The 15,299-nt window shown below is 39.9% G+C and overlaps 1 protein-coding gene across 15 annotated transcripts in view; it reads right to left on the bottom strand.

The window, feature by feature from the left end:
* The window catches only part of LOC128705333 (sphingomyelin synthase-related protein 1), a 344,236-nt gene that overhangs the window by 300,045 nt on the left and 28,892 nt on the right, over nucleotides 1-15,299 (bottom strand). For 4 of the 15 annotated variants that reach the window (XM_053779188.2, XM_053779189.2, XM_053779187.2 and 1 more), the window contains one exon: nucleotides 13,851-14,005. The exons of 10 other annotated variants lie outside the window; for them this stretch is intronic. In XM_053779188.2, coding sequence (XP_053635163.1) covers nucleotides 13,851-13,884 — 34 coding nt within the window. In that variant the 5' untranslated portion in view covers nucleotides 13,885-14,005. Of the gene's footprint in view, nucleotides 1-13,850; nucleotides 14,006-15,299 lie in introns of those variants that run through there. One more of the 15 variants, XM_070089635.1, reaches the window with a different exon arrangement.

The following is a 15,299-nucleotide window of genomic DNA, read 5'->3' as shown; positions in this document are numbered from 1 at the left end:
GAACAGTTGACCGTGGTACGATAGTATTTCGATAGTATTTCTCACCCATTTTACCACAGGATTGGCACTAGACGCTTTCTTTGGGCCCATGGTGGCTTATTTAGCAGTTACAAGCACTATAAACAATGGAATAATACAAAATGTATTGAATGTATGCATGAAACCGGCCACCCTGGCTTGTGCACAATGACGGCAGGGCAACTGAGGCGCTCAGGCTGGACGGACAGGTTCTGGATGAATCATGTTGGACGAGTTTTTTATCGTTAGCCAGGCCAAAATTTTTACACTCAAACGCTTCGTTGGGTGGATTTAACGTTATGTGATGCGTTCGTTAGCCGAGGGTCCACTGTACTGTTGTAGTGGTAACAGTGGTAGTTACAGTGGTAGTAACAGTATAGTAATAGTGGTAGTAGTAATAGTGGTAGTAGTAACAGTGGTGGTAGTATTAGTAGCAGCAGTAGTAACAGTGGTAGTAGTAGTAACAGTGCTAGTAGTAGTCTGGGGGGTTCGAGTCATATCTACCAATTCTGGGGAATGGTGTTCGATCTCTGGTCGGCCCATGTGCTCCTGCAGATATTTTTTTTTAAATAGTTTCAAATAGTTTTAAATAGTTTGATACCCAACAGCAGTGGCCAAGTGGTGAGAGTTGCGCCACTCACCACATAGGTTATAAATTTTTTTACATCCTCTTCCATAGCCCAGTGCTCCGAGCCGCCTCTCTTATCACTGGGGTCCTGGGTTCGAGTCCTGCCCGGAACAGGAGGGAGAAAGGGTTTGGGGAAAATGGGGTATAACAGTGTTAATAATCTACATGCATAGGAGAGTACAAACACGAAGCGAGTTTATCCGGAGCTCAGCAGACACAGGATCGAGCCTCCATCACATCTTGTGCTAAATGACCCACATGGATTTAGAGTTTAACATGAATTAACCCTTTGAGGGTCGACAGGCCCTCTCCGAAACTCGTTCTCAGGGTCGGCCAAATTTCAAAAAAAAAAAAAATTATTTTTTCTTATGAAAAAATAGAGTTTTTTTTTCTAAACATTATAGGATAAACAAAAAAAATTTACCATCAATACTTACGGAGATATGGATGCATGAAGTTTGCAGAAAATGAGCCGCGTATGGCAACAGCGGCGACTGCCGCTCACCCGGTAAACTTTAGTTTACTTGTATTTGAAGGTTTGTTGTTTTTTTCACTATTTTATTTTTTCACATAACTTATGTGGCCTGTGAGACCAAAGTAAGGTGCAATGTACATATATACACTCGTTGTATACAACACAATAAGCACACAAACATAATTATCAATATATTGTTTACAAAACTTGTTTACAAAAACAAACAATACAAAACATTGTTTATTATTATTGTTCTATAATATATATACCAATATACAGTCACTGAACATATTCCTATTAGTTCTGCAGCTTGTGGAACTCTGAAACATGGTGTCATACACAATGGTGTTTTATCTTTCTCCCTCATTCTATCTCTTTCAATCTGTCTCTCTCTTTCTATCTGTCTATCTCTGTCTCACAGGTACACATAAATACAAGTATACATAGTATAAATTACCTAGGATAACCCAAGAAATCCAGACAAAGTGCTATACTCTGCTTGAAGATGTGAGTAAAAATGATGACACAGTCTTGTGGCTCTCTGAGACAGAGATCTAGACGGATAGACAGATAGACAGGGAGCTTGACAGACAGACAAATAGACAGACAGAAATGTTAGTGTACCAGTACCAGTGTACTAGTGTTCCACCCTCCTCCTCCTCTTCTTCCTCTTCCTCCTCTTCCCCCTACTCTTCCTCATACTCTTCCTCTTCCTCCTCTTCCTCTTCCTCCTACTCTTCCTCTTCCTCCTCCTCCTCTTCCTCCTCCTCCTCTTCTTCCTCTTCCTCCTCCTCCTCTTCTTCCTCTTCCCCCTAATCTTCCTCGTACTATTCCTCTTCCTCCTCCTCTTCCTCTTATTCCTCTTCCTCCTACTCTTCCTCTTCCTTCTCCTCCTCTTCCTCCTCCTCCTCTTCCTCCTCCTCCTCTTCTTCCTCTTCCCCCTACTCCTTCTCCTCCTTGTCCATAGTGTAAATTACAAGGAGTCCTCAGCTGTCAAAGTGACATATTGGCTCATTACTCTTTCCCCCTCGGCCTGTCAAAACAATGGGGTCGGATGCTGCTTCCCCTCCTCCATTCTATCTAATTATCTTTCTCCCTCATTCTATCTGTCTGTCTATCTCTGTCTCACAGGTACACATAAATACAAGAATACATGGTATAAATTACCTAGGATAACCCAAGAAACCCAGACAAAGTGCTATACTCTGCTTGAAGATGTGAGTAAAAGTGATGACGCAGTCTTGTGGCTCTCTGAGACAGAGAGCTAGATGGATAGACAGGGAGCTTGACAGACAGGCAAATAGACAGACAGAAATGTTAGTATACCAGCAAAAACAAAGGGAGGGCGATGTTCATCTCATCTTTTGGCATCAGCTCTACCCTCATTTACCCTCATCAAACGTCAGCACTTATCAGATGTTATCTCCCCTTATCTTGTTACTGTCATGGGTGAACATTTATTATTACATATTATTATTATTACCTATTATTATTATGTATTATTATTATGTATTATTATTATTATTATTATTATTATGTATTATTATTATTATGTATTATTATTATGTATTATTGTTATCATTACGTATTCTTCTTCTTCTTCCTCCTCCTCCTCCTCCTCCTCCTCCTCCTCCTCCTCCTCCTCCTCTTCCTCCTCCTCCTCTTCTTCCTCCTCCTCCTCCTCCTCCTCCTCTTCTTCCTCCTCCTCCTCCTCCTCTTCTTCTTCCTCCTCCTCCTCCTCCTCCTCTGCCTCCTCATCCTCCTCCTCTGCCTCCTCCTCCTCTTGCCTCCTCCTCCTCTTGCCTCCTCCTCCTCTTGCCTCCTCCTCCTCTTGCCTCCTCCTCCTCTGCCTCCTCCTCCTCCTCCTCCTCCATTCTTGGAACAAGTTTGAAGATCTTGTAGTTCATAATCACTATCACTATCATCACCAATGCTCACATCTGAGTCTGGGATTTTGGGAAATAGGAGTTTCCTCTTTGATTCTGGTACAACTGAACGACGGCCCAGCACCAGAGGTGGAAGGCTGTGGGTTGTCTGGGTTTTCCTCACTATTACCCATATTATGGTCATTAGTTTCGGTCAAAACCTCACCAGAACCTTGAAACTCATCTTCACTGTCACTTCCATCTGTATTAGAACTGTCACTGGGGAACAAAAGTGTCCCAATTCGCCGAGGAGTGAGGAACTTCTTACCACAGGGCACGGTGGAAATTGTGTACTATGATGGCATTCCCACAATGCACCACTGGGTCCCAGATTTTTTTCCTACTGCGCACACCCACCACACAGACCCATTCTCTCACATCTAGGCTTATCAGCCTTTTCCTGTGAGATTTGAGGCCGCTAGAATTTATGCGTACTAGTACGACAAAAACCCCTACGCGTAAGACGTACTAGTACGACGAAAACCCTCAAAGGGTTAAAGATTATGCAATATTGTAATAACTGTATAAATAATATCAGCACATTCATAAACGCATATAAGACCCAACAGTTTGACATGTATTGGACAAGTGATGTGATTTGTTTACTCTTGAATATCAGCAAAAATCAAACATTTCCACTACTTTGAGCTCAATTTCAAGCTATTTTCAGTACTAAAACCAATCAAAACCAAATTTATTTCTGTAATACAGTGGACCTCCGCCGTTCGGCGGCCGCGACTTTCGTGAAATCCGACATTCGGCAAAATTTAGCTTCATGGTTCGTGATTGGACTCATGATTCGATGACTTTCTGGTACACGTCTGCCTGTCAGCGCACACACAAAGCGAGTCTCCAGCACTATTCACAGCATGTGACCATCACCCCACGGGTTCATACAACACATTTCATAATAATTCATTGTTTTTTGGGCTTGCAACTGCTAAATAAGCCACCATGGGCCCAAAGAAAGCTCCTAGTGCCAGCCCTTTGGTAAAGAAGGTGAGAAACACGATAGAATTCAAGAAAAAACTCATAGCAAAGTACTAAAGTAGAGGAGGAAGACAGAGGGGACAATGTGCCTTCTGCAGTGATTCAGTGATTCTATAATGTGTATGATACTAAAGCAGCAGGTATCGATAAAGGCTATAGCTCCAGCCAGCGATAAAGTGTAGAATTAACAGTGTAGCAAGTAAGTTAAGTGAGTAAGCGAGAGAAAAACAACATGAGAGTAACTCTGCAATGTTGTTGGATGTGTATAGGACCAATGAACATACACTGCCCTGCCATCTTCCACCACCCTAAACCTCTGCCAGCATCTTCATCAAACGAATTAAACTAACATCTCCTCCAAGGTAAGTGTAAATATAAAAGTGTAAGTATAAAAGCAAATATAAGTGTAAATATAAAAGGACACCAATGGAAATGTCACTCTTGAATTTTTTGGGGTTATCCTGGGTACTTTACGCATATGTTGCTATGTATGATAATCGATGTATGTAACTGTATAAACTTACTTATAAATTAAAATGTATATTTCTTATAAATTAAAATGTAAATCTTTCTTATAAATTAAAATGTAAATATTTCTTATTTATAAATTACATACATTGTGTAAGTGTGATGGTGGTGGTGGCCAAAGCCTCCACCGCCACCAACATGGCTTCTCTCAGCGGCGGCCCTTAAACCCAACAACACTACTTACACCAGTTACTCCTCTCATACATTATGGCATATTTTATTCATTCTAGAGTATATATCATGTTTCTATGTTATTAATATTGTTTATAATGTCATATTAGATGAATTGTGATAGATAAATAAGCTGTAGAAATTATATTAGCGTCACACTGAAGCATAATAAACTCGCCTTCAAGCCTCCTACCTACCTCCTACACCAACAGGAATCAATAAAGGTTAAGTGTGATGTTAAATATTCATTTATTTATTTTATTAGTGCTTTATAGTTATTTGTCATTGTTTTTGTGTATGTAAATCTATATTTAATCTTTAAAAATATTATTTTTTGTTAATACTTTCGGCTGTCTGAAACGGATTAATTGGGTTTCCATTATTTCTTAAGGGGAAAATAGATTCGCCAATCGTGAATTTCGCCACTCGGCAGACTCTCTGGAACGGATTAATCACGAAACTCGGGGGTCCACTGTATATCTTCCATTGTATCAAATGAGACCAAGGAATTGAGAATACAACCATAAAAATCATACAAAAATACACCGCAAAATCTCTGTTTTAAGCCAAAAACATGGTCGCAGTTTTTTTTATCATAATGCACTTCATGCTGAAGTTTTTTTTTTTATATAGTGCACACTTACCATACAAGATGCATTCTCTTATATCTAGGCCCAAATTTACAACTCACAGCTTATCTGAGTGAACTGAGCTTTAGTGTAGTACTATGGCACAGATAGTGATCTCAAACCAGTAGCACAATGGAACTGACGGTGAAGTGGTTTAAGATATCTTTGATGCAGCCACTGGATTAAGGATATCTCTAACACAGTCACTAGCTTAAGTGCCACTACACATGAAAGACAATTGAAAAACGATCACAGCAAGGAAAATAGATCGAAAAATGACGTGGAACAGTTCTTTTAATACCTTCAGTGGTGACTAATTTCTGTTTTTTTTCCAAATAATGAGTCGGATCCACACAAAAACCATGACAAAGACTGCCAGACTAGACAGGTAATGCCCATTTTGTGGGCATAATTATGTCAATAAATGACTCCATATAACTATTTGTTTCTACCAAGAACTGAGGTTTTCAATATAGACATTATATATATATCAACTATTAGAAGAGGACAGCAAAGAACCAACTGTAGAAGAATTATCAAAGAAGTTAAGTTCCTAGCTGAGAGGCAGATAAAAGAATAGGAAGAAGTAATAAACAATAAACAGTTAACCCTTTCAACATAGCGATCCCTGCTTGAAAACTTGCTCCCAGGATCAAAGAATAAAAATAAAAATCCTATGAAAAGATGAGGAATCTTTTTCTGAAGATAATGAAACCAAAAGTACAAAATTTCACGTCAAACTTACAGAATTATGCTCTTGCAAAGTTAGCGGTTTCGACAATTTTGCCCACTTTATGCTGTAATTTTGGCCAATTCCATTGTTCCAGTCAACCAAACTTGTAGCTATTTTCCTAGCATTCCTTCTATTCTATCGAATGAATACATGAAACCGCCCATTTACCCATTTCAACTATCCAATAAAGTGGTCAGAAATCGGTAATTTGGCCAACATCACACAAAATTCGACAACTGCCAATTTGAAAATAGGGTCCAGAATAAACAATGTTGACATTCCTGGCATTAAATAAACATTTCCTCTCCTCCTCAGTCACATCTCCTCGCCACTCTAATATTATGCTTGCTTTTTATTTTGAATTTTTATTCACACAAAAAATAGAAGATTTACTGTTAAGCAGACTACTTCATTATTTTAATTATATAAATAATGTCAATGCATTCCTAAATATTTATTAGACTGGACACACATTGGACAAGTGACATCATTTGTGTACTCTGGAATATCAGCAAAAATTTAACATTTCTGCTACTTTGAGCCCAATTTCAAGCTACTTTCAATCTTGAAACTAATCAAAACTATCTCTATTTCTGTAACGTATCTTCCATTCTGTCAAATGGGACCACGAAACCAAGATTGCAACCATAAAAACCATACAAAAATACACAGTTACTGTTTTAAACCAAATACAGGGATGCAGTTTTTCCTCAATATGCACTGCATGCTGCAGGATTATTTTACTGCACAGACCCATTTTCTCATATTTAGGCCCAAATTTACTGTTCACAGCTAATCTGAGCGAGCTGAGCTCATGGACTGACTGACTTCAAAGCCGTAATACAACAGGACTGACACTGAAAGGGTTAACACTTGTGGAGTTAACCCTTAACCCTTTTAGGGTCGAGAGGCCCTCTCCTAAACTTGTTCTCAGGGTTGAAAATTTTTCGGAAAAAAAAATTTCTTATGAAATGATAGAGAATCTTCTCCCGATCATAATGACAACAAAAGTATGAAATTTGATGGAAAACTTACAAAATTATGCTCTCGCTAAGTTAGCAGTCTCAACAAAGTTTACGCATCGGCGATTTCAGCAACTTTGAGCCCTATTTTCAGCCAATTTCAGTGTACTAGTCGACAAAAATCATATCTATTTCACTAGAGGTCCCATTTTTTCTATCGAATGAGTACAAGAAACCACCTATTTACCGATTTCAAGTATCCAATAAAGTGGTCAGAAATTGGCAATTTTGATAATTTCACACAAATTTCAGAAGATGCCAATTTCCAAATAGGGTCCAGAATAAGCAAGACAGACATTCCTTGAACTAAAATAACATTTTCTCTGTTCATTAGTCACGTCCCCACGCCCCTCTTACATCTCTCTTGTTTTCCACTTCGAATTTTTCTCACAAAAAAATAGATTTACTGTTATGCAGACTACTGCATTAGTGTACAAATGGTGTAGAAATGGTATAAATAGTATCAGTGCACTTGTGAAAGACTCACCAGTTGATGTGTATTGGACGCTTGGCATGATTTGTTTACTTTTGAAATTTGGTAAAAATAGAATATTTCTGTTACTTTGAGCTCAATTTCAAGGTACTTTTCATTATGAAACCAATCAAAATCATCTCAATTTCTGTAATATGTCTTCCATTCTATAAAATGAGACCAGAAAAACTAGAATACAACCATAAATACCATACAAAAATACACTGCAAAGTCGCTGTTTTAAACCAAAAACACGGTCAAAGTTTTTTTTTCTCATTATGCAGTGTGTGCTGCAGGATTTTTTTTTATACTGTGCACACTAACCACATAGACCCATTCTTTCATATGTAGGCCTACCAGCCTTCTCTCACTAGATTTGAGGGCGCTAGAATTTAGGCGTTCTAGTACATCAATAGCCCTGGTGCGTAAGCCGTACTAGTACAGTGGACCCCCGCATACCGTCGGCATCACATAACGTACAATCCGCATACCGCTCGCTTTTATCGCAAAAATTTTGCCTCGCATACCGCTCAAAAACCCGCTCACCGCTCTTCGTCCGAGACGCGTCCAATGTGCGCCCTTAGCCAGCCTCACATGTGCCGCCGGTGGCATTGTTTACCAGCCAGCCTCCGCGGTAACATCCAAGCATACAATCGTAACATTTCGTATTATTACAATGTTTTTGGTGATTTTATCTGCAAAATAAGTGACCATGGGCCCCAAGAAAGCTTCTAGTGCCAACCCTACAGCAATAAGGGTGAGAATTACTATAGAGATGAAGAAAGAGATCATTGATAATTATGGAAGTGGAATGCGTGTCGCCGACCTGGCCAGGTTGTACAAGAAACCCAAATCAACCATCGCTACTATTGTGGGCAACAGAAAGGCAATCAAGGAAGCTGTTCTTGCCAAAGGTTTAACTGTGTTTTCGAAACAGAGACCGCAAGTGATGGAAGATGTTGAGAGACTCTTATTGGTGTGGATAAATGAAAAACAGCTAGCAGGAGATAGCGTCTCTCAAGCGATCATAAGCGAAAAGGCTAGGAAGTTGCATGAGGATTTAATTAAAAAAAATGCCTGCAACTAGATGATGATGTGAGTGAATTTAAGGCCAGCAAAGGTTGGTTTGAGAGATTTAAGAAGCGTAGTGGCATACATAGTGTGATAAGGCATGGTGAGGCTGCCAGTTCGGACCACAAAGCAGCTGAAAAATATGTGCAGGAATTCAAGGAGTACATAGACAGTGAAGGACTGAAACCTGAACAAGTGTTTAATTGTGATGAAACAGGCCTGTTTTGGAAGAAAATGCCAAGCAGGAACTACATTACTCAGGAGGAAAAGGCACTCCCAGGACATAAGCCTATGAAAGACAGGCTTACTTTGTTGATGTGTTCCAATGCTACTGGTGATTGCAAAGTGAAGCCTTTATTAGTGTATCACTCTGAAACTCCCAGACCGTTCAGGCAAAAGAATGTCCTCAAGGAGAATTTGTGTGTGCTGTGGAGGGCAAACAGTAAGGCATGGGTCACTAGGGACTTTTCTATGACTGGTTACACCATGCATTTTCCCCCAATGTGGAAGATTACCTAACTGAAAAGAAATTAGAACTTAAGTGCCTCCTGGTGTTAGACAATGCCCCTGGTCATCCTACAGACGTGGCAGAGCGACTTTATGGGGACATGAAATTCATTAAGGTGAAGTTTTTGCCTCCTAATACTCCAAAAAACTGTACACAAAAGCTCTGTTTGAAAGGTGCTTTGTAGTGACCTCAGAAACTCAACTGACTTTAAGAGAGTTTTGGAGAGAGCACTTTAATATCCTCAATTGTGTAAACCTTATAGGTAAGGCTTGGGAGGGAGTGACTAAGAAGACCTTGAACTCTGCTTGGAAGAAACTGTGGCCAGAATGTGTAGACAAAAGGGATTTTGAAGGGTTTGAGGCTAACCCTGAGAGGATTATGCCAGTTGAGGAATCCATTGTGGCATTGGGAAAGTCCTTGGGGTTGGAGGTTAGTGGGGAGGATGTGGAAGAGTTGGTGGAGGAGGACAATGAAGAACTAACCACTGATGAGCTGATAGATCAACTTCAACAGCAAGAGGCCACACCTGAGGAAACTGGTTCAGAGGAGGGGAGAGAGAAATTGAAGTTGCCTACTACAAAGATTAAGGAAATCTGTGCAAAGTGGCTTGAAGTGCAAACCTTCATGGATGAAAATCATCCTCACACAGCTATTGCAAGCCGTGCTGGTGACTATTACACTGACAATGTTGTGAAACACTTTAGGGAAGTCATAAAGGAACGAGAGGTACAGGCCACTATGGACAGATATGTTGTGCGAAAGAAGTCCAGTGACTGAAGCTGGTCCTAGTGGCATTAAAAGAAGAAGGGAAGTAACCCCAGAAAAGGACTCGACACCTCAAGTCTTAATGGAAGGGGATTCCCCTTCTAAACACTAACACTCTCGCTCCCCTCCTCCCATCCCATCAATCATCACCAGATCTTCAATAAAAGTAAGTGTCATGTAATTGTGCATGCCTTTTTCAGTTTGTGTGTATTAAAATTAACATTTCATGTGGTAAAAATTTTTTTTTCATACTTTTGGGTGTCTTGCACGGATTAATTTGATTTCCATTATTTCTTATGGGGAAAATTCATTTACATACCGATCATTTCGCATAACAATGAGCCCTCTTGCACGGATTAAAGTCGCTATGCGGGGGTCCACTGTACGTCAGAAACACTGAAACGGTTAAACTGTCCAAACGCAGATCTACGTTCACGTGCGTAGCGCTCCGACCTTGATTTTCCCCATTTGAAAGCATGTAAAAAAACACACTGATCTACGTTCTGAGCCCCCCACACGTAGACGTAGACCTACGTTTGAACAGTTTAAGGGTTAAATATGCAATTCAAATTGTTTAAGTTAGAGATTTTCACTGAAAAGGACCTTGACCAGGGATGGGATGATACCAAAATGTTTGCCAATACCTATGCATTTTAAGGCCAATACTTATACCATCAAAAATTAACCAATAATTGATACTGATACTTTGGTACACACCTAATCCTGACAAATTTAGAAGCATAATTTTGAAGCAGGATCTGGAGAAGCTGACATCTCATTATCAGCTCTATAAAGTACTACAGGGTCAAACAGATCCGAGATGCAATACAGAATACATAAGAACTCCACAAGCTGCCAATACTGCATCCTAATCCAGACGAGCCACGGCCATCACCTCAGCTCAGCTTCCTCACATCAACCCTCTCAACACACTTCCATTTCAAGTAACAACTGCCAGAATGTAAGATTAGTTATACAGTGGACCCCCAAGTTTCGTCGGCATCAACTTTCGTGAAATCTGACTTTCGGCAGGTTTTCTCGGCAAAATTTAGCCTCCCGGTTCGTGATTGGACTCGTGATTCAGCGACCGTCCGGTACCCATCCGCCCATCACTGCGCACACAAAGCCAGTCTCCCACACCATTCACACTCAGTGTGCCATTGTTTACCAGCACGTGACCATCACCCCGCAGGTTCATACAATACATTTCATAATAATCCATTGTTTTTTGTGCTTCCAACTGCTAAGTAAGTCACCATGGGCCCAAGGAAAGCTAGTGCAAGCCCTTTGGTAAAGAAAGCGAGGAACACGATCAAATTCAAGAAGGCAATCATTGAAAAGTATGAGAGCGGAGTGCATGTTACAGAACTTGCCACGATGTGTGGCAAACCCCATTCAACCATCACTTTGATTGTGGTGAAGGGAAAGGATATAAAGTGTGCTGTTGTTGCAAAAGGGGTAGATATGCTGACAAATAAGATATCGCAAATCCTCGAAGAAGTGGAAAGGTTATTGTTGGTGTGGATTACCCAAAAACAGTTAGCAGGAGATAGTATTATGCAGTCGATAATATGTGAAAAGACAAGGCAGTTGCATGACGATCTCGTAAAGAAAATGCCTGCAACAAGTGGTGATGCTTGTGATTTTAAGGCCAGCAAAGGTTGGTTTGAGAGATTTAAGAACCGTAGTGGCATTCACTGTGTGATAAGGCATGGTGAGGCTGCCAGTTCTGACAAAAAAGCAGCTGAGAAGTTTGTACAGGAGTTTAAGGAGTGCGTAGACACTGGAGAATTCAAACCCCAACAAGTGTTTGTGATGAAACAGGCCTCTTTTGGAAGAAAATGCCAAAGAGGACCTACATCACACAGGAGGAAACGGCACTCCCAGGACACAAGCCTATGAAGAATAGGCTTACTCCCTTGTTTTGTAGTAATGCTAGTGGGGATTGCAAAGTGAAGCCTTTACTTGTGTATCACTGAAAATCCCAATGTGTTCAAGAAAAACAGTGTCGCCAAGAGTAATTTGTGTGTGATGTGGAAGGCTAACAATAAGGCATGGGTCACAAGGGAAATTTTCCTAGACTGGTTTAGTAAGTGTTTGGCCCCAGTGTGAAGAAATACCTCCTGGAAAATAAATTGCCACTCAAGTGCCTCCTGGTAATGGACAATGCTCCTGCTCATCCTCCCGACTTGGAAGAGCAAATAGTGGAGGAGTTTAGTTTCATCACGGTGAAGTTCTTGCCCCCTAATACAAATCCTATCATCCAGCCCATGGACCAGCAGGTCATTTCAAACTAGAAAAAACTGTACACCAAAGCAGTGTTTCAAAAGTGTTTTGAAGTGACCTCAGACACTGAAATGACCCTAAGAGCTCTGGAAAGATCACTTCAATATCCTCACTTGCATAAACCTTATAGGTAAGGCTTGGGAAGGAGTGACTTGCAGAACTTTGAATTCTGCTTGGAGAAAATTGTGGCCAGAATGTGTACAAGAGAGGGATTTTGAAGGGTTTGGGGCTGATCCTAAGGAGCCTATGCCAGTTGTGAAATCTATTGTGGCATTGAGGAAGTCCCTGGGGTTGGAGGTGAGTAGCGAGGATGTGGAAGAGTTGGTGGAGGACCACAGGGAAGAGCTAACCATTGAAGAGCTGCAAGAGCTTCATCTGCAACAGCAAGAGATCACAGCTCAGGAAATTGCTGCAGAGGAGGGAGAGAGATGGAGGAAGGTGCCTTCTTCAAAGATTAAGGACATTTGTGCGAAGTGGACTGAAGTGCAAACATTTATGGATGAACTTCACTCTAACAAAGCTGTTGCAGGCCGTATTGGCAACATGTACAGTGACAGTGTTGTGTCCCACTTCAGACAAATCTTAAAGAAACGCCAGAAACAGAGCTCTCTGGACAGATATTTTGTGCGACAGGGGTCCAGTGACTCGAGTTGTTCCCAGTGTCTTTAAAAAACGAAGAAGGGAAGTAACCCCAGATAAGGACTTGGTACCTGAAGTCCTAATGGAAGGAGATTCTCCTTCCAAACAATGGTGTACACCTTCCTCCTATCCCCTCTTCCCATCTTCCATCCACCCAGAAGTCTTCAGTAAAGGTAAGTGTAATATTATTTTATATATGTATGTACTTGATTTCTCATTGTTTTCAGTATGTAAATCTTTATTTAATTTTAAAAAAAAAAAATTATTTTAATATTTTTGGGTGTCTGGAATGGATTAATTTTATTTCCATTATTTCTTATGGGGAAAATGGTTTCGCCATTCGGCAATTTCGACATTCGGCAGACTCTCTGGAACAGATTAATCTCAAGGGTCCACTGTGCTGTAGTATTTGTACATAGTTGGTAAATTTAAAGGTACATTATCTGGAATGTAACCTTATTTTCTCCACACTCATATAATGCTATTTTACATTACAGGATGATTTTCAGGAACGTATCACCCACATTATATGAGGGCTTACTGTCTTTAAACAATTATTATAAGTAAAATCCTAGAGCATATGTGATCACATGGTTATTACAAATGGTATAGATCGCCTCAAACACTAAAGCTGTTAAACACTATGAAGAAGTTATGGGCCACAACAAATTTAATACTGTCCCAACAAGATTTTTATCCCCAATGTTTTTTGAATTATCTAAGTCAAGGATTTGTCTGTGGCAAAAGGATCCTGGCCCCAATGCTTTCATTTTTAAAGGTATTTAACTGTACAAAGCATTACTTTTGTTGTAAAATTTTCCTCAATAAATATTCTAATCACTTCCTTCACACTCTCTTATATGCAGTCTTAAGACTATACAAATTTTGTTTAGATATACAGCAGTTACAGAATCAGTATAACTTCTATCAATGTAAATTTCAAATTTTCGCATTCTTACCACAGACTATTTTAAAAAAGTGACAACATACTGTACTGGAAGAGGTCTCTCTTGGATCGATGCATGGCTGACCAATAGGCAAGTGTGTGCGCATAAAAGGAGAAATCAGAATGGGGACCAGTCACAATTGGCGCTCCACAGGGGTCAGTGTTGCACCCCTTGTTGCTCACAATTTACATAAACCACCTAGGTGAGGGAATAAACAGTGACAAGTCAGTCTGCTAACACAAAAATAGGCCGACATAAATTGAGGGAAACAAAGGAAACTTCAGGATGACCTGGATGCATTGATATGGGTACAGAAGGGAAATGAGAACCCAATGTGGATATATGAAAGGTCAGAGTCCTGGGGTAAGAAAACTACTATGCTGTACCTACAAACTAGTTACTACAGAACCCCAAACAAGTGTAATACTCACTAATAAATAACAATCAAACTCAAAAGATATGAAGGGTGCTTTTGGACTACCACCAAGGCCTCTTCAGTAGTAGGATAAAAGATTCACAACTCTCATCTATTTCCTTTTCTCCGTGTTGGTTCATCTGATCCAATGCAGGCCATGATCAAACCAGATTTAAAAATTATGTATACAAGTTCTAGATAGCATAAATCTGAAGCCAATGTACAGTAATACTGTATAAATGTTTTCAGTAAAGTGTAATAGAAGGCTTAGCTTCTTAAAAACAAATTAATCATAATGAGATATAGTAATCCTTCAAAATTTGCAGGGGACACTTCCTAATAGGTCCCAGAAAATCTATCAACTGCAATTGCACCACTATATGACATAAATACAACTGATTCTTTTTCTTCTCAGTTCAGGCTTATCTAGTCACAGAGGCCATAATTCTCCAAGAATCTCTAATCTCATTAAATTTGACAAAGAAAACAAAAAGTTAAGACAAAAATCTTAAGTCATTGCAAATCAAATGAACAAATGTTTATCAAAAAACTGACATAATAAAGGAAAATGGCCACTAAGAAAAACTTGAATTTCTTGACATTTATATAAAATGCACATACAGCACTGCACATGCACTAAATGCAGTACATACATTACAAAAATTAATCCCACTGATCTACCACAAGTTAATATAATTTTTTAAAAGGTACAGTAGTGCTGTACAACCAAGAGAAAAACCAGCTCTACGTTGTGGGAAATCAATTTAGGACATTTCAGAAAAAATCTATGCTGTAACTAGTTGAAGTATGGCATAGCTAACAAGTGATTATATACACTAAAATGAAACTTTTACTAGCACAATGTTTCACATAGATGAGGATTTATCGAGTATATACACAGCGAAGTGTGTGGTGCCGAGACACGGAGGAGTCGGGCTGGGTAAGGGTGAAGTTAAGATTTCCTATCCAGTGTAGGTGAGTTGGTCTGTCAGGCAATGTGGAGGTGAGGTGGGAGTCAGGTCAGCTCAGGTGTAGGTACTGGAAATCAAGTAAGGTTCCATGTGACCTGGATCTTGA

Source organism: Cherax quadricarinatus, chromosome 29 (genome assembly GCF_038502225.1).
Source record: "Cherax quadricarinatus isolate ZL_2023a chromosome 29, ASM3850222v1, whole genome shotgun sequence".
Lineage (NCBI taxonomy): Eukaryota > Metazoa > Arthropoda > Malacostraca > Decapoda > Parastacidae > Cherax > Cherax quadricarinatus.
Note: the sequence above shows the minus strand (reverse complement) of the source record. Positions and strands in the feature narration are given on the sequence as shown.